We start from the raw sequence: 24,428 nt of genomic DNA, 5'->3' as shown, positions 1-24,428 counted from the left end.
AATGTGTCTTGTGTTTTGCATGCTAAACCAACACCAAGTACAAAGCTGTGTATTTGTATTCGTGTGTCATACAGGTTTGCGAGTGCATGCATTTTTCATTTCAGGAATGCTGAAATGAAATGGAGCAATTTGAGAATAAAAACAATAGATGGGTGTGACAGCTAAAATGTCTACCGTAATTATGTTGTGTAAGAAACGCACCTTGGACTGCCCCGTCTCGTCAAACAGCAGATTTTGCTTCAGCTTCCTAGACACACCCACTCTACTCATAGCACTCATTCCTCAGATTAGAGCTCTCGGTAATGAGAAGCTGTCTGTCCGTTTAGAAAAAGAAATGTTCGCTGTGTGCCTAGAAGAAAATGTTGATGCTTGCAACCCCCCCTCCCCCTCCCTCTCTCCTTCCAGTTTGTACAAAACAGCTTCAAGTGTATCATCACGCAAACACAGATAATCCTTGCAGTTTACTTCACTGCACTTTCACCTCCTCTGGCTTTCCGCCTGCCTCTCTCTTCCTCTCTTTCTCTGTCTCAAACATGTACGATTTCACGCACATTGTGGTGAGTGTAACCTGGGCTCCCCTGTCTGTGTTGACAGGTGATTGATGAGTCACTGGATGTTAAAGAAGTGGTTTACAGTGCAGAGAGAGTCAGCGTTATGCATGATGATGAGCTGGTGAGTATAGCAGCCCTCTCCACAAGGCTCTTTAGGAAACTAGTTACCAGTAATGGGGAGAAGGTAAAAGAAGGAGGGAGTGTGGGAGTGTGCAAAGATGCTGCACTGGAACAGACCCCCCCCCAATCCCCCCCCCCCCCCCGTCCCCTCATCCCTTGACTTGATTTTATTTTAAAGTTTTCTTTTCAAGCTAGAAGATTTTGGTTATTTCTGCATGGGTGCATGTTTGTTATGTGAATGTATCTGAATGTACACGTTGAAAGTCTCGGATTGTTTGTAGAATGTGAAGCCACACAAAGAGTGTTTATGTGTGAAAATGATCAGTGAAGTGGCAGTCCACGTATGATCAGATTGCGTCATATGTGGCAAATAAAATAAGTGTGAATGGCTAAAATAACTCTGATCAGGCAAAACATTAAAACCACCAAAGCAGTTCAGACCCGTTAGGCTATGGATTTCTGGGGATGTCTTGAGGTGATCACCCAGCCAGCAAAAACTTTTTGCAAATTTCTTGGATTTGAATGAGGTTGTAGACTTTGGCTGAAGATAAACTTGCGCTTAAATACATATTTCTGGTGGCTCCCTCTATGATTCTCTGTTTAAAGCATCATTTGCATGTGCAAGTTTCAGTCTGCAAACAACCAGTAGAGGCAGTGTAGGAGCTAACATGACTAGATGTCCAACTTTTTTCCTCTGTGATCTTAACATCAACAAGAAGCTCATCTTGTTTGTTTAATTTCAGTCTGATTTGTCTCCTCTCTCCTCCATCCCCCTACCTGTGACCTGGAAAATGTTCACTTGCATCAAGAGAAAACATTATAGTGCAGTGTGCTACAGCAGATCAGTGGTTAGATAATGCAGCCGTGCCACAGAGTTAATTGACATTAGTTAAAAATGACAACTATGAACCAATGATCTAATTTAGTAAATCCCTGTCACATCATCCTCTCTGTTTGTATCTGGTAGGAAGAACTCGAACACAAATGTAGGAGTTGAGTGAACTGAATGTGTGCAAACTAGTAAATTGGACATCTGAAGTTCTGCATGGTCTTAGTTTGCTGGTTTGGTCCTTAAAATGTGTTGTGCGCAGGTGAGTATGTAAACAGTTATATTAACAGCGGAGCCGTTTGCTTTCTTGAGCATGAGATTACAAAGCAGGTATGTTCTCAGCCTATTAACTGTGGCTGCCTAAACTCACAGCTTAAATCTGAATTTTCTTTGGGCCAAATGTGGCCCGTATCATTGTTTGCTTAGGACACAACATATGCAGTAAACCAATATAGACACAACTTTGGGTCATGTGCTCACATAACACTTGCCAATGTTGACCCAAAAGTAGCCAAGATTTGAACAGAATCTGTCTACTTTGGTGGGTCCAAGTGTTTACTTCTGTATAGGGAAGGCCACAACTACCACTGATTATTGTCAACATGAAGGCGTTTGTTTAAGCTTCAGTAATATTTAGGTGAGAGGTAACTTTCACATTAATACCAGCAACTGGTTTTCTAGCAGAACTCTGCAGTCGCCTGTGCCACTCCCTTCACCTGTCAGTAGTTTCAGTATTGTGGCATTACACAACCCTCCACAAAGACAGTGCATGAATGTGTACTCACTGAATAATGCCATAATGCAGGATCTTCTGCCAAAGCTTCTGCAGTCGATTTATTTACCCACTTCAAAGCAACTTTTGAAGAAATTTTGATCTGTAAAAACTACTTTTCTTCATCACTGATGAACAAATCAAGACCTAGTCAATGTGCAGAGCATAATCGCATTTGAGCCACGACACAGTTATTTTTCCTAATAAATAAACTGGAGTCTTTGGATTTAAGTATAAACTCATGTATGAGTCTGGTACCTTTCCATTATTACTATTGATCCTAAGTATACAGCTTCCAACAAGAACCAGTGAATCCATCGTGCTGCATCGATTGGAGGAAGTAGAGGCTGCTTTCTTTAAAAAAAACATAAATATATATGTGTGTGTGTGTGTATATATATTTATAATTAACTGTAATCATTCTGAATAAATCTCTGTGTCCAGTTGCAAGTAAACACTAGTAGCATTGCATTGTAGCATTAGTGTAAGGTTGGCTCTCTGCACAGTTTATGTGCAGTCAGCACAAAAACAAAATAGCAACAAAAACAGTAAAAAAAAATTGCAAAATGTGGTTCATCACTGGTCATAATGGAAGTTAATATTATGAGAGCAAGAGTGAGAATGATGGGATTTTCTCTCAACTGAATGGTAATGTTATCAGAAATTGTTCAGCAGGGAAAAGAAGTCTCTCACAGCCAAAGACCTTTCTTAAAAGTCTTTTCTTTGTTTCATTAATGAGATGTTTACCTGTATCTCCATCTCACCGCCGTTTGTCTCTTCCCCTCTCGCTCGTCTCTGCCTGTTAGGAGTCCTACCGCCCTCTGGGAGAGGACTTCAGCTTTGGCAGCAGTGCACTGATTGGCCTGCTGGTGATCGCGGTGGCCATAGCAACTGTGATTGTGATCAGCCTGGTGCTTTTGAGGAAAAGGCAGTACGGCACCATCAGCCACGGCATCGTGGAGGTAAGCCACCTGTTACGCAGAGCACACTGACGACCGAGAGAGAAGCTCAGACACAACCATGCCCTCAGTGAACTGCTGCTTGTCGTTTTACAGGTGTCACAGCTATATTAGATTATTGGCTTTTATGTAAATAAAGAAGGAGTAATGCCAGGAAAATTAGATTTTTTGCCCATGCAGCATTTCTACATTTAGCACACACAGCATGTTCTGCCCTGTTTAGAGGAGCACGCAAGCGTTGCATCATGTTGATGTGCGTTGTGTCTGACTTGCAGGTTGACCCCATGCTGACACCAGAGGAGCGGCACCTCAGCAAGATGCAGAACCACGGCTACGAAAACCCCACCTACAAATACCTGGAGCAGATGCAGATCTAACCAGAACCTGCAGGGGGTGCGCTGTGGAGTCTGACGGAGGATGGCAACGAGGGGGAACATACTACTGACCAATAACACATGATGCTATTGTTAAAATCATTTTGCATACATCCAAACTCCTTTTACATGGTTTGTTTAAAACAATCCTTAAGTAATGCTACTACTTCTACTACTGCTACTATTGTACTATAGAGCTCTTTTATGATCATGTTTCTTTCGAACACGTGATGCATCTGCCAGTTTGCATAATGAAAAATGTGATTCTGCAGATTTCTCTGTAATTATCAATATGGATCAAGATGTATAACATTTCTTCAGACATATTTTTTTTATTGTCAGGTGAGAAGCAAATCAGACTAATGTTTCTAAGTAGCTGTCGTGGAACCGGCACTATGCTTCTGTTTTCCATCATGCAAGTGTCATTCATGCAGTTTCTGATGGGTTTCTTAAAACAAATTGGTGTTTTAATTTGTTCTTTTTAATCTTGATAGATTGCTTGTATATGAAGGTTCTTTGTACCAATTAAAATGTTTAGTGAAACAACAAATGAGAAAAAATGAAATCATTAATTATTTACTTTCTTTTCTTTGATATAATAAAAGACAAGAATATATATATATGCGATTTAAATATATATATATATATATATATATATATATATATATATATATATAGATTTAAAGATTAGATGTATATAAGATTAGATTAGATGTTTTTATTCCACCTTTTTTCCCAGGGAAGAGGTTTTGAGTTGGTTTAGGGTTCTTCACTTGGTAATAATGACTGTTTGCTGGTGTCGGGGAGGGTGAAGATGTGCACAGGCCCCCAGCTCAAACACATCTCTCAAAATGTACTCTGAGTCCTTACTGAAATGAATGATCATATGTGCCCTCTTACACACAAACAACCTTGTATCAGTAGGGAAATTGTACAAATGAGTAGATTACAGTGTGTCATGTAGTTGAATGTATTCTGGAAACTTTTCCATATTATGTAAATGACAGGTTCCCTTTTAAAGCTTTGATTTTAATGTGGTGATGCAAACAGCTTTTTTTTTTATTTTTTATTTGGAGGGTGATGTTTCTAACCTATTTTTGCACATATTATCCAAAGCAACAAAACTAAGTACCAGTAAAAACAAATTTGAGTATGATGTACTCCCACACTGCAGTGTTCAGCAGGCTGATGGATCAAAACAGGGCTGTCCCGGAGAGACAAAAAATATACTGTACCCCCAAATTAAATGATTGAACATGATGGAATTACTAAGAACCCCCAAATGGTGGATGAAGTTTCCCTGAATTGTAACAAAAAACTGTTTGGTACTAAGACTACTTTGTCTGTGAGACTTTATATGAATTTTGTGTTGTGGATTTTTTGGATTTTTGTACCCTAAAAGGCTTGGGCCAGCCCTGGATCCCAGCCACCCGTGTGTTGTTGGAGCTGGAGGGCTGTGCAGGCAGACAGAGACACGCAGAAAGAAAAGGCTTGAAGAGCTGGTTTCTGAAATGCAAAAAGCTGATTTGTGTATTTTTACAGGTAGAGAAAGACACGAGTAAATCCTAGAACCCTCTCTCGCTCTATCTTAATATTGTCTTTGTATGCCTGTATAGTTGATGTTGCAATCATGGCTTTTTTCCCCGGAGGATTACCTGTGGTGTGGATTGTTATATGAAATTATATGATATATATTTTTAAGTTGTTTTCTTGTTTTCTATTTTTTTCCTTTTCCTGTGACAGTATCTCTGTATGTGACTGTCTCACTATGCACCCAAACAGCTTCAACCTTGTAACTGCCTGCTTGATTGTGGGAGGGGACTGGTGACTAATGTAAAATGCATATTAGTGATTAAAAAAAAAAAAAGGATCAACATAAATGGCAACAGATTTAAGGTTACAATGGGGATACACATCAATAAACTCACAACTTACAAATAGATGTGTCAGGGTTTATTTTTTGAGGAATGGATGGTCCTGCGATGGACTGGCTACCTGTCCAGGGTGTGTCCTGCCTCTCACCTGCTAACTGCTGGGGTAGACTTCAGTTTCCCCTCGACCCGGAATTGGAATAACCGGTGTAGAAAATTAAATGAATGGATAAAATTCAGAGTAGGACATTCTTTTATTATTTTCATTATCAGTTTATTTGCTAATTAATTTAGATATTGTGATGAAAATAAGACATTAGTAAAGTACTTAATTGAAACATCATATGAAAAAAGCAGCTTTCTATTTTGGTTTGCACCTTCATTCTTCAACACATCCTAATTCCTCTTGGATGTTTTCTTGTCCTTTCTTTAAGTAGTGTTCATGGAATGTTCTCCAGGATCCTTGAAGGATTTTCCAAAGCTCTTTTTTAGATGTTGCCTCAATGCTCTGGAGAGGATTCATCACTCAGACTTGTTGCCACTTATTTCAGTCCAGTTCTTGTGATATTTGGCATACCTTGGCTTTTTTTTTAATGTTTCCCTACATGGCTGATTGACAGCTACCCTGCCATGGAAACCATTTTTGATGAGGTTTCAGCCAACAGTTTATGAGTCAACAGAAGGTCCAGATGCATCTCTGAGGTTCTGTCAGGCCTTTCATGGATTTGTTCCTATTCCTTGAGGACATCACTTTCAAATACTGTTCATCTAATAGATACTTCTTTTCGTCCTCTTCTTTGCCAGTTTCTTCCTCTTTTATGAGGACACACTGCATTCCATGCTTATGCCAAGTTTTCAACTAAGAGTTCTTTGGGAAACAAAGAATCTTGGAAATTGGAAATTAGACTGAACTGAAAATGAGTTACCATAAACAGTCAAATGTTTGAAGAAAAGATAAGAAAGAAGTTCTAAATAACCTGGAGAACCTTTGCTGGAGGCCATTTCAATCATCTCGGTTTCTTTGAAGCAAAATCAAAGAAACAAGAAGTGATTCTGGACATTTGCAGAGTATTTACTGGAACTCAGGAGAAACGTATTAGAGGATCACAGTCTGGGTTGTATGGTGGTAAAGTGGTCATGCCTCACATCAACAGTTCCACATTAGAATCACAGTTAGTCTCTTTCTCTGATGAATTGCATGTTCTCTCTATGTTTGTTTTTGTGCGGGGGGGTGGTTCTAGACTTCCACCCACCATTTAAAGGTAAAGGTGAGGCACTGCAGAAAGTTTTCATATTCTTAAAAAAAAAGTCTAAGTGAAATAGGTCTACTGTATTAAATATTGTAGTCTGTAAAGTGTAAACTGTATTGAAGAAAGTATATAAATATTATAACAGGATGAAGCCCACTTGAAGTTCTGAAAGTAAAACTTGTGTGTTGTGTTGTTTGTGTGTGTGTGTGTTGTTGTTGTTTTTATCACATCTGAGTATAATCACATGCATTCGTGAAAAATCAAGATTTTACTCATTTTTAACTCGTAAGTATCCAAGGCAACGTCCTATATCATATAAACGTAGAATTACTGACTCATTTCCCTCGCTGATGTGTGTGTTTGGGGGAAGACCTTGTTTTCTCAAACTGAAACCGATCACTGATGCCTCACTGTGAATGTAAAAAAAAAGGACGATGAAACTGATGAACTGAGTCATCATCGTTTCAGCAACACGAAAGTGATCATGTCACTGATACTAAAAATAGTTTGTATTAAATGAAACCCTCGTTATGATTATTAAATCCATTGAGAAAAACAAACCCCTTTATTTCATGTTTATTTGTTTGTTTGTTTTTTAAACTGTGACCCAGCTGAACAAGAGCTACGTGGTGTGGTACCAGCCTGTCTTTATTGTCTGTATTGACCTGACTTTATTCTGAAGCATCACAAAAACATAAATGCTTATCTTCGGGTATTGCTGTGATTATAAAAAGTTGATTATTCAGTATATTTCGACGTTTATTCCCAATTGTGGCAGGTAAACAGGAAGTCTCTACAGGTGTACGTAGGCAGGAGACACGCCCGCAGAAACCTGCGGGATCCGGAAGAAAGTTCTCTCCTTTGCGTAACGCAGTTCGACACATTCAGATCTCAGGTGGATAAAGCGAAGATCTCAGACGGAAAATACTCGTTTTTAATCTAACTTTTACTCTCAGGTGAATTGATTAAAGTCGACATTTCTCTGTTGGTTGCCAGGCCTGCAGGTTCACCTCGGATATAAACATACCGTTGGTACCAGCAACTAAAACACTAAATATTTAACGAGAGGAGGAACGGTGGACAGAGGTGTGGTACTTTTTCTCTTTGGGGCCTTTTCTTTGTTCATTTTCTGTCTAACTGCCAACTCCTGGATTGACCTTTGATGGACTACATGGATACTGGACCGAAATACAACATAAAGAGGGTAAGAGGCCATGGGTGGTGGCACTGATTCCTTTTCCACCTGTTTGCGTGTTGATCAGACTAGTTACGATGTTAAACCCCAGCAAACCTGTGAAGCATGAAAGTCACCTGTGTTTTCGCTTTACACATTCAGAAAGCAATTGACAAAATTACGCTTGCTTTAAAAAAAAAAAAGCTACAGAATGAGAGAAATTCAGAAGGTTGTACCATAAGTTCAATTTGGCCATTTGTGAAAACATCTGTCATCTTTTAATGAATCTTTTCTGATGTTTTCAGTCCTCGGGTTTCATCATTCTTAATCAAAGAAAGTCTCTAATCTTCCTCTAGATGGGGATTAATTCACACACTGAGGAGCTTTCAGGATCCATAACCCTGGTCATATCTTTAAGAATGAGTGGAGCGGTTCTTCAGAAAGCATAAATACCTTAGTGAAAAACAACTTCAAGTAGCTACTGGTAGAACTGCTAACTGAATTTCCTAGAACTACCTTGTAGAGACTTGTCCTCTGTCGACTAGCAAACCATTGAAGTTATGTGATATTATCAAAAGACTGGTCAATGCAAAAAAAATGGCTTTCGGTCTCAAAGGATTTGTCCTCAAGGATATAATGGACCATCAGAGTGCACTTTTTATGAATATTATGATTTTACTGTTTGTGCATATAAGCCTATATACAATACTGCTGTCCACAAGAATAACGAGGGTTTATTATTATTATTATTGTTTGGATTAAACTACACTGTTAAAACTATAAAGAATAATTTCTGGTTATTATGAAAATGACTTGTTGCCAAGAAAACTTCATCCTGTTAATAAAGAGATTAAATTCATTTGTTAATTGGAAGATTGGACTTGGATTGGAAGATTAATTTATGTGTTTTACAGTCTGTGAAATGAGCCATAAAATTATGATTCAACCTGACAAATATGAAACTCTAGGTATAGACACTCGAGTCGAGGGCATTGTTGTTGTTCAGTGTGAGTATCAGGTTTAAGCAGAAAGACAGCGCTCCCCTCAGTTTATAAAACAGTAAACAAAGTTATAGTTTTCCAGTACACACCTTTTAACTGTAAAACTGACAGGTGTGATGTCAAAGTTGATTTAATTTTAATGATGATTGAACCACCCCAAACCTGTTAATGATGTGTTCAGTACACTGTAAAGCAGTGGAGATTTGGAGTTTCGTACAGTGCTACAGTAAACACTCAGGAACTTTTTGTCTCAGTGCTTTGCTCCCAGCAGGTTTGACAGGATTTTACATGGTGAAACCTTTGTACTCCCTCCGCCTCCTCTGTCCCTAACCTCTTATGACAATCCCAGAGACGTGACTCATGCATAAAGCTTCTTCCTAACCACTGAAACTATTTAACTTGACTTTTTCCAATTGAAAAATAGTTTGTTTTGTCATATTTCAGAACAATATCACAGACTGTAATTAAAGACCATGGAGCATTTTTAGTTTAGGAATTTTAAATTTTGTATTTAGTGTTTTCAGTTGATCACCTCAGCGCAGAGGAAGGAAAAAACAGCTATTTTATACTTTCGCTAAAAAACATCAAATTAAAAATAAATAAGATGTCAAAATGCCCCTTTGAAGAAATACTTTTTCATCTTTATGTCCATAAATGTCTTCACCCTCCATAGTTAAAACAAATATTTTAAGGCAGTTATTAATAGTGCTTCTGTTTTTATAAATGGTTCTTTCTTTCATCTGCTGAATTGTCCGTCCTCCAGGAAAATGAGTGGGAAATGTCAGAGCATTTCCTGCAGGCAACCGATAACAAAAAGCTTGAGAAGAAGAAGGGTCCAAGGAAAACTGGTGCTGTGATCGGTGTGGTGATACTTGCTGCTGTCATTGCGCTGATGATCGGACTGCTGGTCTGGCATTTTCACTGTAAGAAACTCTTCCTTCATTACGTGAACGTTTGAACCGATTGTACAAATATGTAGGTACTGAAATAACATAATCATATAAACAGCCCCATAAAGAAAGTAAATGTGTTTGTATGGATTTATTTAGATATGTCTGTATGTATATATGGATATGGAAGGCAGCAGTGGAAGCTAAATTTATGTTTTTTGGGGTTTTTTTCTGAATTTGAAAGGGGCAGGATTAAATAAGTTAGACTTTTTACTACTCCTTTTTGGACATGATGAATACAGACTTTCTTGTGAAACACAATTTGTTATTGCTCACTTCCTTTTTAATATGTTCAAATAAAAAAGTTCATTCAAATTACCAAAGGTGCAAAGGTGGAGATATCTTTATATTCTCATTGATAAATTTATGCTAAGAATATAATTTTGCAGAACAACATTGTTTCCACCGGTTTGTTGGAATTTTTTTTGTGCAGGTGAAAAGTCAGTGTTCTAAACAAATACTTTATCTTGTAGATGTTTTTGTCATTGACATCTACAGGCAGGTTTGGAATATCTTGTTAGGAAACCTAAAGAGAAGGCATGCATTCCCCTCGTCTTCTTCAAAAAACAGAGGTCAATTACAAAAGAATATAATATATCATTAAAAACTGGGTTTTTATTGGTATCTAATCACTTTAGTAAAATAACTTATGATTTTGATCTCTTAGAATGAGACCTTAATACCTGTGGATCCACATACATGGAACCTGCCATATTTGTCCCACCGTTTTCATTACGGTGTCTTTGATAGTCGCATTGATAGGTGCTAGAGCACCATTTGGGATTAATGATGCCTTAATGTAAACAATGTTGAAGTAGTTACCTGTGGTGCAGTCATTGCTGCACCTGAGGCCACTGGATCCACTCGCAGATGAAAACATGTTTATGTCTGGAAGAAATTTGGCCACTGATGGCCACCATCCATTCAGAACTATGGTTGGTATTTGAATTCATTGCCATGTCCACCTTTACGACTAAATGCCAGTAGATCTTATACACCACACCTTTGAGTTCCTTCTGATGAATTATAAAAGCACAGGCACATGTGCTTTTGATATGTAATTAAATATAGACCCTAAAAAAGGCATTAAAAGTTCAGTTTAAAACTTCTCAGCTCAATGAGAGAAGAATAAGTAAATGTGCTAACAAAGCCAAATCAAATGCTGCAGTGACAGCGGAATAATAGTGTGTTTTTTTGTGTGTTCTTAAGTCCGTAAAGATGTGCGGGTGAAGAGGATGTACACCGGCTCAATGCGGATCACCAACCAGGTGTTTGACAACGCCTACGAGAACTCCAACAGTTCTGAGTTCAAGGCACTAGCGAAGCAGGTGGTCCAACAGGTGAGACTTCTTCTTCTGCCTGGTTTTCATGTTTTTGTCTTTTTTCCAAGGAGCTTCATTCATGTTTGGTTCTGCTTTTGCTGTAATCTGTTTCAGCTTAAAGTCGTCTATTCCACAAATCCGCAGCTGCGCAAATATTATGTGGGGTCTACAGTACAGGCTTTCAGGTATGACAGAGATGTTGTTTTCCACTCCTGTTTGTCATGTAGACATTGATGTTCAAATCTGTAAACGCTTTTATTATTATTTTGTTTACACTGCGTCATTGTGTGGTTGCTTCCAGTGAAGGGAGCGTTATTGCCTACTACCTGTCAGAGTTCAACATCCCCACCGGTCAAGAGAAAGCTGTTGACAGTGCTATAGCTAAATTAGATCAACTAGTCAAAACTGAGCAGAGATCCATAGCAAGAAAGTCGGACACCCTGGTTCTTGCAGATGTTGTGTCCTCAGGTAGGGGCCGCTTTGCATTTTGGTTATTGCAAAAATCAACGAATGCATCCTGTGTGGTTGTTTTCCCAAAGTTTTCTTGACAATATCTTTATTTATTTCACAGCTCTTGATGCCCGCTTAGCTTCATCATCTTTCAGCAGTAAGTTTGCTCCAGTAAATCATCAACATGTTTAGCTTGAATTCTTCATATCAGCAGAATAACATCAGGATTGGTTGGTAAACATTTTCCAAAGTAAATTGCTCAAAGTATTGTTTTCATCTTAGGAGTCATGAAGTTTTCAGATCATGTAAAGACAAATTACATTGGGAAGATCAGGTCCGCTGGCTTCCCCAACAGTCCGTATCCCCCCGACACCTTCATGCAGTGGGAGTTGCGAGGAGACCCCAACCACATTCTCAAGCTTGAGTTTGATAGCGTGCATCTGGAAAAGGACTCCAAGAATGACTTTATCAAAATCTACGACTCCCTGGTAACCATTGAGAGCCGAGTTATAGGAGAGTGAGTTTACTTTTTGTCTTACTAGCTGCCAGCTGATAAATAATAACTTACCTGCTCATAAGTCATTTCATTATGGTGACAAACTGCTTACTTTTAAGCTTAGATGGAATGGAGTATGGTTTCTGCTCGACCCTTTGCTGGTCAGACACTATCTGTGAAACGTTAACTGGGTTTAGACTGATGTTTAAATAGAAGCACTTTAATCAAATTTAATCAATTCAGCTGAAAATGTGAGAATTTAGCTCCTCCACCAGAAAAACAACACAGCCAGAAAACTATTAGTATGCCTGAAAGAAGAACTGTATGAGAAAATCCTGCCTCTGATTCTTGTTGTGGAGAGAGAAGTGTCTCAGAGCATCCAAACTAGAAGCTTATCTTGTAAAACTAAAATCTATTAAAAAAATCATAAAGGTAAAACTTCTTTCTGCAGGTTGTACGGGTATTATTCTCCCAGTGTGCCGCTGACATTTCTCTCTTCTGGTAATGTCATGCTGGTGACGATGGCCACAGATAAAGAAAGGAACAATCCTGGTTTTCAAGCACAAGTCTCACAAATCAGACTTGGAAGTAAAGGTAAGGACGGCTGCATAGGTGAGGGATGATATAAACTTTATCTGTTTTAAAATAAATGTTTAATGTCAGTCCAAATTCTTTTACAGAGCTCAGCTGCGGCGGCCAGCTGACGGACACAAAAGGCAGTTTCTCATCTCCAAACTTCCCAAACTATTATCCTCCAGATACAACATGTCACTGGTTGATCAAGGTGAGGCATCAGCATTGACACATTAACTAGGGATGTGCCTCTTATTCTGCTATGTCATACAGATAAATAAATATTTTCTTTGTATAAGGTCCCCAGTGACAAAGGGGTGAAGGTGACCTTTAAAAAGTTTCTTTTGGCTGCACCTGGGCAAGAAGACAAAACCAACTGTCAGAATGACTATGTGCAGCTTAACGGGATTAAGTGAGTTGAGGGTTTGCCATATTTAAAGAGAAAAAACAAATATGGATCACATAAGCAATCAGGTGTGCTTGTATGTCTCATCCTCAGACTGTGTGGAGAACACCCTGATGGAGTGCTGACTGAAACCAGCCAAACTAACGAAATGACTGTGACGTTTATTTCTGACCGCTCCTACGTGGACAGAGGTTTCCAGGCAGAGTTTGAAGCCGTTGACGTGAACGACCGTAAGTCACTCAGTTTCTTTTAGATTGTCGGTCACAGTTGGAGAGGTGTTTCTCATGTTCACGGTGTCGTCCTCAGCTTGTCCAAAACAATTCCTGTGCAAAAACCAGCGCTGCATCAAACCTGTGCTCAAATGTGACGGCTGGAATGATTGTGGAGACATGAGTGATGAGATGAACTGCAGTAAGTGCTGTTTACTTAAGCAATATTCAGACTGTTATTCTGAGGCAAAGGTAGCCTTTCCAGACACTCATGGATTACCAGTGTCACTACACCAGTTTGAAGTAAATTTTAAAGTAGTTTCCTAACTAGTCATCCAGTCATCCCTGTACAAGTACAACTACAAATGTTATGTAAGGCTATTAACCTGATGTTAGCATGAAGCTATGTAGCAGAGCTCATCCAGTGAGATGGTGGCACTAAATTGGTTTTAAGATAATGTGAGGAAACCCCAACAGCTCTCAATAGGAAGCTAGTCATGCAAGTCATTGTGGTCAGACACAAGGTTCTAGTTTTACCAGATAGTTACCCAGAACTGCTAGGGGGAGAAGTCATCGGTTCCCTTTACTGCCACATCATCTCCACATACTGCACCCCAAAACAACCAACTCACCCTTTTTATGGACCCTTTTGAGCGTCTTGCAAATATTTCCACTTGGTTATCCAGATTATTACTGTAAAGATGTTTTATTTCTCATGTCTCTCTAATGTGTTAGCATAACTGTGTAAGTGTTAGAGGGAGGAACACAATAATCTCCTTTGTTTGTATACTACCCCTGATAAATAATTTTCTACCCTCTGGCCACCCCATGTACGCCATCTACCGCTTGTCTGCCACTGCTGTAACTATTGTTTTAAATTCTACATTTTATTATAACTCAGTTATTTAAAAATAATCATTTTTTTCTGTTGGTTTTCTCCTCCAGAGTGCACTTCAGATAGCATCACCTGTAAAAATGGACTGTGTAAGCCCATGTTCTGGAAATGCGATGGTGTAAATGACTGTGGAGATAACACAGATGAGATGAACTGTGGTAAGGACTATATGCTGAGAGGTTCTTCACTTTTTGTCTTTTTAGTTCAACTTCCTTATACATAAACATATATATATATATATATATATATGTATGTATGTATATATATGTGTATATGTATATATATGTATATGTATATATGTGCAGGAAATCTAAACTAAAGGCACTGCTGCTACTCAGATGTTTATTTACATCTATGTAGTTAAACACATTTCATATGTAAAGTCAAGATGTATGTGGCAAGTTTGACAAGTTGAATAGGCAACTATGCTTGAGTTGAAGCTTGTGGCTGGAACGCTCATGCACAGCTACATTTTTTAACCTGTATTTTGCATGCAAAGATTAAAAGTTGATAACAAGATATAACAAAAATAATCTATTTATGGGGTATGTTTGCCTTTCTGCTCATACACAGGAAACTAAAAACAGAAGTATAAGTGAGAAACAATCATATTTATATGTACACAATCTGAAATTAAAAATAATACCTGAACTTAAGAGTAAACGATCTGGATGTGACGCCTACAAGGTGATGTTTTATATGTTAGCAGGGAGATTTTCAGTCAGTTTTTATAGGCTGTCTGTCTTCTTTTAAGGTGGCTGTTTACCTGGAGAGTTTATGTGCAAGAACAGCAAATGTGTGTCTGAGAAGAAGCAGTGCGATGGCATCAATGACTGTGGGGACGGCTCAGATGAGCTTAACTGTAAAGAAAGTAAAGGAGGTAAGACAAGTCTGCAAAAATATACTTTGATTTATATTTTAATCAAGACAAGTGGAGCAGCTCCATCTGGTGTAAGAATGTTTTAAAACAGATACTGATGGGTTTTTTTTTTTTGTTTTTTTTGTCTGTAATTATCATAAATACTTTAAATGCATATTATTTAAGATTATTTAATTGTGTTTATAATCAAATATAGAGGGTATCAACTCTCTCCTAAAGCACCCCTTGTGATTTCCTACTACAGGAAACAAGATAAGCTCAGATAAACCTACAATATGTTAACTTGTTGGCACACAATTGGCAACCCACTCTAAAGGATCTTCATTTAGCATCTCAAAAAACATACAGTTATTGTAAGAAGAAAATACTGCACATGTTTACATATCAGGGCATATCAGGTCTTGAAATGAGATCATTACAACCTCAGATGAACAGTGGAAGACGATTGACAATTGCAGTTAATATATTTTTACTAAATGCAAAAGCAACGAAAAAATAGGATAAGAAGCAAACTATACTTCCATCAAATAGTTTGGGCTTAGTTCCTTAAGCAGTAAAAAATTGAAGTATTCATTATCTGCATGATATCAGTCTGTCACATGGTTTCATGCTGCTTAGTTCTTTTTAGAGAGAAGAGGCTTTCTCCTGCAACCCATTCAAACAAGCCATACTTGTTCAGTCTTCAGTCTAATTATACTGTTTGAGTTTTTTTTAATGGGACAGTGTATACCCATATACACATATAATGTGATTATGCAAGATTATAGCAAAGCTAAGTTCCATCCTTAGTCCCCTGGAAGGCCAACACAATAAAATAATAATCAGAATAATAAAGGAAGAAGATGTAGGTGCACAATTATAAGGAGAGAAGAACAAAATAAGATTATTATTAATCTGAAATCAGAGTGTGTTCCCCATCAGTTAGGATCTAGGTTGAGATGCTAAAGTGCAGATTGCTAAATTACATCACATGATGTTACATCACATGATGTTAAAGTGCAAAGTGCTATGTGTGTTACATGATAAAGTGCATTGGTGACATTGCACAATGCCCAGATTTTGATGTATTGCCCATTTTCCGTACTGATCCTATAGGTCACATGGGGTCTCAAATCTAATCTGTTTTCAACAAATAAAAATACACCTAACATTACAAATAAGACAAAAGATATAGAAACAATAAGAAACAAAGAAACATGATTTTAGATGTTTAGTAAACAGTCCGAGGGTGGGAAATGAACTTTAACATGCTAACTGAGGCCTGGAGAGTCAGACATGTAGCTTCAGGGTTTGTTGCAGTTTCACTGCATGATCTCAACTTGCTGAGACGTCCACTCTCAGGACGATTGACAGCTTTCTTGAATGTTTTCCATTCATTTCTCTCTGCAGGGAACATGAAATTGAACATGACTTTGTTACCCTTACCAGCTTGATGCGCGGTACCAGTATTTTTTTCTAAGACCTTTGCTGATGTCTTTCCTCCTTGGCAATGTGCTGACACACACCTGAATGCTGCAGAGCAGCAAACTGGCAAAACTGCTGCTTTGATAGAGGAGCACACATTGATTATAATCAATTAATCAGCACATTGATCAGCAGCACCTGGATGCTTCTGACCTACTTATACCTGTGGAAGCAAAAAGGGGTGTTTTTAGTTTTCCCCACTCTCTGCATTCTAGTTATCAGTGAATAAAAATGACATTGTGTAATATCACATGTTTCACATTTGATTAATTATCTGACATGGTAAGAACTGACAGGTGTGGTTTTCCTTTTGCTAATGACCGTGCCGTAGATTGCAGAGCTGAGGTCTAATCATGTGGACACAAACATCTAAATGAATCATTATTCAGTTTCAGAAAAAAATCTTTATTTAAACTTCTGTTGTGTGAAGAGCATTCTGCCCGTGTAGCTGTGTAGTTAATGATGTTCCACATTGTGAGAATCCATACAGGTTGTGTATAATTGATTGTTTTTCTCATCTTCCCTAATTAGATGTTGGCGTACCCTGCACTGATGTTAACTATAGATGTAAAAATGATAAATGCATCTCTAAAGTCAACCCGGAGTGTGACGGGACGAGTGACTGCGCAGATGGATCTGATGAGGAGAACTGCGGTATGTCTCACATAAAACTTGACTCTGATTTCAAAAGTCTTCACTATTTTCATGTACATTGTTGAGCTTGTTTGAACAGCCAGCAATCAGCTTCAGCCGATTTTATATGAAGATGCTCAATAGACCCTCCTGTTACTGACTTTTTAAAATGCAGATTGTGGGACGCGCATGTTTAAATCCACGCGTATTGTGGGCGGACAGGATGCAGATGAAGGAGAGTTTCCGTGGCAGGTCAGCCTCCATGTCAAAGGCTACGGTCATGTATGTGGAGCATCCATCATCAGTCCTAAATGGCTGGTCACTGCTGCCCACTGTGTCCAAGATGATGGCAAGACAAGGTAGAATATCACTTCATCTTTTTTTTTCTTTTTTTTTTGCTGGCAACTCCGGTTCATTTTTAGCATCATGTGACCAAGGCATAACTCTTAATGAAAGCTCTGCTAAAAGAGAAGTGGTATTCATTTTTTGCAACTTGATTTGATGCTGAAGGGATTCTGTCAGTTTGTGGGAAATTAACTTGATTCAGGGATAGTAATTCATTTTTATTATTTTTATGGCCTTTGTAGATGGTATCAAGTACTTCTGAGTTAAAAAAAAATAAATATAAAAACTTGGGGCCAAGCAGGAGGATCATTTTAAAAGAGTGGAGTGATGCACGACTCCACTCCACCCCTTCCTAAATCAAAGAAATGTTAAAATTAAAGTTAAATATATTTTATCATAAAAGGTGTTTGAAGTTATTCCCCATAATATTGTTTTGGAAGGGTGAAGACTTGGGTGAAGCTGATACAATATTTTAAAATTCCTTAAGTATTTTTAATCTCTTAGAGCTCTGGTTTGGCTCTTATCTTAGATATGGACTAGGAACCCCCAGGTCAAAATCAGAGGCGTTGCTTGCCTCAGCTTGAGGCCCTGACACTGTTAAGGGACAATGTGGAGTGTTTGCCATGACAGTGGTCGACCAGTACAGAACTCCCTAAAGGGACCCCATCTACACCTGTGTTATGCCACTAGTAGCAGTCTGTCTTATGTAAACAAACAGGAGAAGTTTTCTATGTGGCAGTGACAACAGAAAGATATATATAAAATAAACATGAACAGTAAAGTAAAGAGACCAAGACAGTGATAAGTAGTGCAGATAATCCAGAAGCTAATTTAGCTCAGAGCAGCTCAGTCTGTCCTCCTGATGGCTACCTGGTGTCACAAGGCTGAAAATAAAAACTGATAACTTGGATAATATCAAATTAAAGCTGTCTAGTTCAGCTTAAGTATAAAGCTAAGAATGTTAAATTATAGAATTCATGGGCAAGACATCTGATATTTACTACTAAAGTGCATGAATGAAAGTGGTGTTTGTTTTATTTTCCATGTCCAGTAGGATTTATGCTTCTGAAAACTACTTACATATGTGCTGTATTAGCTGTAAATGTAATCCTAAAGGTTCATAATGCAGGTTTCAGCACATTGTTTAATCTTCTATATTGGAACTAAATTAAAATATATTACCCCTGTTTAATTAAAATAGTAAATAATGAAGTAGAAGTCAGTAGAACGAGTGAAAGTTGTCAAGAACATTTAAAAGTTGCAGTTAAAGAATTTAATGCTGTAACAACGTCTTAAAATATAACAAATATATATATTAACATGTTATTGTCATTGTTATAAGTATACAGTAGAGTAAAATGGCAATGAACGCTGCTCAAAATCAGAAACACTTCCCATGGCAGTGAAGAATGACTGAAGTCCTGTGGGACCCCCAGCTATAGGCTGGCAAAATTATAATTGCCAACCAACTGGACTCTAAGCAGCAGAGGAAAGTTGCTGTGGTTGATGGAACCACCCCATGAGAAAACAGGGAAAGGCAATAGAGAAACTGGCAAAATACAAACGGCTCAAAAAAGAAAAAGGGGTCACAAAACAAAAAAAAAATTGTGAATGCCAAATAAAGACTCCAACACTTTGCGACCCAACTGAGGAGGTACACAAGAGATAAAGATCAGACAAATAAACCAGCTGTTCACTGAACCAGCCACAGTGTCAGAAAACTGACATGTGGATGATCCAGCCGTAAAATCAGCTGGAACTGTAAGACTCTTTTTAGAGATTCTCAGGAATTAAGAATAAACCCAATTTGTTATATGTGTGTCCTCAGTTTCTCAAAGCCTGGCACTTGGGAGGCTTACCTCGGTCTACACGCCCAGCAGCAGATTGGGCCTCAGGTCGTGAAGAGGAGCCTGAAGCAGATCATACCCCACCCTTATTATAACGCGTACACGTTTGACAATGACATTGCCCTGATGGAGCTGGACAACCCTGTCGCATACTCAGACCGCATCAAACCCATCTGTTTGCCAGCCCCACAGCATGACTTTCCATTTGGGGAGTCAGTGTGGATCACAGGCTGGGGTGCCACACGAGAAGGAGGTGAGTATGCACAAATAAAAGGACTAAAATTCAAACATTTCAAGATTCAAAGTGTTTATTGTCATTTGCCCAGTAAGGAAACAAGTTTCCTTATTACTGCTAATGTCCAACATTTCAATATCTAAAAATACTTTTCACAATCCCTTTGCATTTGGTTTGTTTTTGTTTTTTTAATCTCCTGAGGGGTATTGCACGAAACCAAGATAAGGGATTAAGCCGGGATATGATGGTTATCCTGGCTGAATTTAGCCCTAAGTCAGTTGCATGAAAGCAGCTCAAACTAAACCCAGCCAAGTTACTGTGGTGATTTATCCGCTGCAGCTAGCCTGCTCCAGACCAGGCTAACTGCCAGAAGATTAATCCTAGCGAGTCACCTGCATGTCCAACGTCAATTCTGTGAGGAATTAATGTGTTTTACAGCATGTCCATGGTCTTCCTAAGTATGGCGCGTCATTTTAATCATCCAGTATTAAAATCTTACATATACAGTAACTGTACATTTAATCGAAATCTGTTCGTAATCGCAACAGCCTTTTTATATGGATTCGAGTTGCAGTATTATTACTCAGGCGAAGTGTTATATTGCTATGCTAATGAAGACTGCTCGTCAAATTGCTGTCAGAGGTTTTATAAATATGTGTTTTATTGCATTAATTGAGATTACAAAACACAGCGGATGAGGTTACAAAGGTGTATTCAAAGAAAGCCGTGACGAGGGCAATGTAGAATATTTAGGTCCAACTCCCCTTCACCTGTTCCCTCTTCATAATGGCTTGCCCTTTTTCGGAGGATGTGCTGGACGAGGAAGCCCGCATCCTCAGAAGAGCATTCAGACGTGAACGAGTCTTCAGGGACATCCCCTGGCCTTTGGAGATGACTATGTCACTGAGAGATACAGATTTTCGGTTACTGGATTTCCAGGTCCAGTTTTCTGAGTGTCCGGCGTTTAATCTCAAGATCCAGCTCCATTCCTTGGAGCTTGCTCTTTTTGAGTCAGATTTTAACATCTGCCAGCTCTCTCTCTCTCTCCAGGTGCCCTGAATAAAGCGTTCTGACAGTTTGTGAAGTCTGTAAAGGAAATGTCAGTTAGCACAGCAGGATTTGTGCATAACGTAGATTTACTTTAGCCAATACTCACAATGTTACCAGGCCTCTTAGGAGACTGTGCAGCATCCGGGTCCTGTTACACATTTTCTATTAGCACCACATCACTGACTTCATATCCTTCATGGAATAAATAAGCAGGCCAATCCCATAAAACTGACATGCCTCAAGCCTTCTGGACTCCACTGACACAGTCTCCTCATCTGCAGACGTGCATTCTGCAGCTGCAGATGTGCCTTCCCCCTGCCGTATACATGCAGCGAGAGGACTCGGATTAAGATTTCACAGAACATACCAAGCCTGTGATTTCGAGACACTGTACTAACCGGATCATCTTCTGGTGGCTCCAAAAGTGTAATTGTGTTCCCAGACACTGCAAGGTTATCCAAAGTCAGACACTATATTATATTTGATTGTGTTCCATGTGCAGTAGAATTGCCGTACTTTGTGTACCTTGTATGAAGCGGACAGTTTCTGTGGCTGGGACAGAGTCAGTTATTGTCCCTCCCTGGATCCCCTCCATCACTGGCCTCCCTTTATTTAAATGGAGTGCCAGTTCCTCTGCTGGAGTCACATCCTGGCTTGGTGGGCCGCCCCCTGTGCCAGTTTATAGGCCTTTTTTTTAACTGCTACAATCATACAGACACTGAACATGTCAGCAGACACCTCATTTATTCACCTCATTTGTTCACGGTTATCTACTTTGGAGTCACTTACCAGCCTGCAAAATGTTCTTATATTTAATTTTTTTCTTGCTGCCAGGTCCTTTTATGGCCAGACAGGTTTGTCCTTTATGAAGGACAGAAAGATAAAATAGATAAAAACGTAACATGAGGAAAATAGATTAAATGACACATTGTGGATGTTTGCACCTAATCATACTCTACATTTCCTGAGTAACATGCACCTGCTTGTCACTCTTAAAGTATACAACAGTTAGTGGATTTGAAAAGTAATCCTTTAATTGTAGCCTAATTATGACAGTTCCAGTGGAGCACTGTTTATTAATTGTACAGTTTTTGACCACTTACGCATTGAGCCGGTCGGCTATTGTCTGCCAGGCTCTTTCGCGTTCTTTACTTATGGCATTGGTATTGCCTTTTTTCCTTATAATATCCTTAACTTCGTCAGAGAACTCCGTCAGGAGCTGTTGTTCAGCGGCCGTGACGTAGGACGCGCGACTTTTATCCATTTCCCCATCGGTGATTCTGTGAGCGATCGCGAGGTCTGCTTCAGTATGCCGTGCACACGCACTTATCCCAACTATCTTCACCTGGCTTAACCTAGCCGCACCTTCTCATCCTGGCTCAGCAAACGTGCAATCAATTAAGCCAGGATAGGCCGCGCAAGCTGGGTCAAGCTGGGCTTGCTTAATCATCCTGGATTTCTTTATTCTGGTTTCGTGCAATACCCCTCTGGTTTATTATAGATTTTCAGTATTTGTTTATGGACCTGTTGATACAGGAAATAGAATATTTATTAACTTTGACATCCATAATTGGCTCTATATGGCAATTACAATTCCCAACGTGTTGATGTAGCATTAAGAGCTTAAAATCAGTGTGATGGTGACCTTCACTGTGTTTGTGATTCAGGATATGCTGCAAAAGTCCTCCAAAAGGCTCAGGTCCGAATCATAAACCACGATGTGTGTGACGGATTAATGGGAGGGGTCCTCACATCCCGGATGTTGTGTGCTGGAGTGCTGACAGGAGGAGTGGACGCTTGTCAGGTGATGATCCTTTCTATTTCTTTTCCTTTCTTTATCTGGAATCGTGTGGTCAATATACATTCAAGATGAGATTCAGCCACAATAACCAAATGTATGTTTGGAAAAGAGAGGGTCTTTGAAGTTGTAGAACCCAGGAGGGGAACTACTCCCCTCTGAGGCTGTTTGGCAACATGAAAACCTCCCTGGTGATAATTGTAACTGATGTTTTTTAAGTTTGTGGAAAAAATAAATATTTTATTCGACTTTAAAGATGTTTAATTTTGTTTAATGTTTGTCACTGGGTCACTAAACAAAAACCAAGAGTTGTTTTTTTGTAGAAAACAAATTATAAAATATTTTTTTATTAGTAAATTGTGAGGTTTTTCTTTAAGGCTTAACTGATAACACAGCCATGAAAGAAAAACTTCAGAAATGGTTCATGTATCAATGCTAACACATGCACTGTATATCTTTGTGTATCTGTGTGTCTTAGGGAGACTCTGGGGGTCCTTTGTCAAGTCCGGCAGGTAATCGCATGTTCCTGGCAGGAGTGGTTAGTTGGGGCGATGGCTGCGCTCGCAGAAACAAACCAGGCATCTACACAATGGTCACTAAATTCCGTGGCTGGATCAAAGAAAAGACACAAGTCTAAAGCCACTGCGAAATGCTCAAAGGAGGCTAAAAATAAGGCTGTAAACATTGACTGATGACATGCATAATAGCACAGATGGCTGCACCAGTAAAACTTCACTCTGACTGTCCAGCTGATGCAGTAACCTCAACTCCCTGTTGCAGCTGCAGTGGAGAATGCACTGATGGTCGAACAGCAACGGCTGCACATTTTACACCTACTGTGATGTTTTAGGGGTTCTTTTGTTTGTTGTTTTCTGCGTGTTGTTTTTTTTTTTTGTTTTGTTTTTGTAGGATGGGGTTCATGAAATATTTTTAAATATAAATGAATGTTTTGATGGACATTATATTCTGCAGAGAATATAGTTTTTAAGGTGTGATTGTTACATGTGTACATATGAAACATACATTTTTACTGTCATGTATTATGTGCTGCCGTTCCTAGAATTTTTCACAGCTGTCTATTTTCTTTTTTTTTTTTTTTTTTTTAATTATGTCAATTTAAAGCTAACCTGACAGCAAGCTTATTCTGTCTTACCTCCTATGGATTGGTATTTTAAATTCAGCAGAAATCCCTGTAAAAGAAGTGATTTCGCTCTTGCAAAAAGCTAACATGTCGGCTGCCCTTTTATTTCCAAAGAATGCAATCTGCTTTTTGTAACTATGAAACCAACGAACAGGCTGGTAACAAGCTTGTCAGTTTTATTGGTCTCAAATAAATGTAAATGTGTATTTTATGGCAGATCTCTCTAAATAAATGATTTTTTTATAACCTCCAGTGAAAGTTTTTGTTTTTTGTTTTGTCTGTGTGTGTATGTTTTTTTTCTTTTTCTAAACACGACATTGATTTTGGGCCACTTATTGGATTGTGTCAAATTTAAGAAAATATTTTCATATTTCGTTGAATTTAAGTGTAGTGTTGGTCATAACTGACTGTAGAAACAGGTCAGTCTGTCAGATAATTTGCACTGTTTTTTATTTTTTGTCTCTATTTCTTCTGTTGACTACAAAGTGTGTCGGCCCTAAGGTGCAAAAGACACGGATAAAGCCAAAAGCATCAAATTTTGGAAATCACATCAAACACAACTGATCAGAAAGTCTTGACAGTTCATTTACGCTTGACACAAACACACTTAACATATACACTGCAAAATAACTATTTTTTTAAAAAGAAGTTGACTTTTTATTATGGTGATGATTTGCGTAATTACCTGTGAAATTGACAGATTTTCACCAACAAGACGCCCTGTTGAAAATTATTTTAGGACCGCAATTTTACCAGTGTTGCGTGTGAGATCCGTCCCCCGTCCAGCTCCGCGACCGTCCATCAGAACGTGTCCTTTGTTACGATAACTGTGA

The 24,428-nt window shown here is 38.8% G+C and overlaps 2 protein-coding genes across 6 annotated transcripts in view; both read left to right on the top strand.

The window, feature by feature from the left end:
- The window catches only part of aplp2 (amyloid beta (A4) precursor-like protein 2), a 52,389-nt gene extending 46,846 nt beyond the window's left edge, over positions 1-5,543 (top strand). For 3 of the 5 annotated variants that reach the window (XM_041994138.1, XM_041994135.1, XM_041994134.1), the window contains 3 exons: positions 595-672; positions 3,079-3,234; positions 3,507-5,543. In XM_041994138.1, coding sequence (XP_041850072.1) covers positions 595-672; positions 3,079-3,234; positions 3,507-3,608 — 336 coding nt within the window. In that variant the 3' untranslated portion in view covers positions 3,609-5,543. The remainder of the gene's footprint in view (positions 1-594; positions 673-3,078; positions 3,235-3,506) is intronic. The other 2 variants (XM_041994137.1, XM_041994136.1) reach the window with 1 other exon arrangement.
- A 2,030-nt stretch (positions 5,544-7,573) lies between these two features.
- On the top strand, positions 7,574-23,847 carry st14a (ST14 transmembrane serine protease matriptase a). Its single transcript, XM_041994133.1, has 19 exons — positions 7,574-7,930; positions 9,665-9,824; positions 11,061-11,191; positions 11,288-11,358; positions 11,475-11,641; positions 11,745-11,780; positions 11,906-12,140; positions 12,571-12,713; positions 12,800-12,903; positions 12,992-13,104; positions 13,192-13,328; positions 13,405-13,509; positions 14,253-14,360; positions 14,957-15,082; positions 17,078-17,200; positions 17,355-17,538; positions 19,353-19,624; positions 22,324-22,460; positions 22,933-23,847. The coding sequence occupies exons 1-19, from the start codon at positions 7,889-7,891 to the stop codon at positions 23,089-23,091; spliced, it is 2,553 nt and encodes an 850-aa protein (XP_041850067.1). The 5' UTR covers positions 7,574-7,888; the 3' UTR covers positions 23,092-23,847.
- Positions 23,848-24,428: the final 581 nt, after the last annotated feature.

Source organism: Melanotaenia boesemani, chromosome 9 (genome assembly GCF_017639745.1).
Source record: "Melanotaenia boesemani isolate fMelBoe1 chromosome 9, fMelBoe1.pri, whole genome shotgun sequence".
Lineage (NCBI taxonomy): Eukaryota > Metazoa > Chordata > Actinopteri > Atheriniformes > Melanotaeniidae > Melanotaenia > Melanotaenia boesemani.
The sequence above is the reverse complement of the archived record's forward strand: the minus strand, read 5'-3'. Positions and strand labels throughout refer to the sequence as shown.

Coding starts and splice junctions, on each gene's coding strand:
- st14a (XM_041994133.1), top strand. CDS start 7,889: ATGGACTACATGGATACTGGACCGAAATACAACATAAAGAGG. Junction 13,105..13,191: donor GTGCAGCTTAACGGGATTAA/GTGAGTTGAGGG, acceptor TCTCATCCTCAG/ACTGTGTGGAGAACACCCTG. Junction 22,461..22,932: donor GAGGAGTGGACGCTTGTCAG/GTGATGATCCTT, acceptor TGTGTGTCTTAG/GGAGACTCTGGGGGTCCTTT.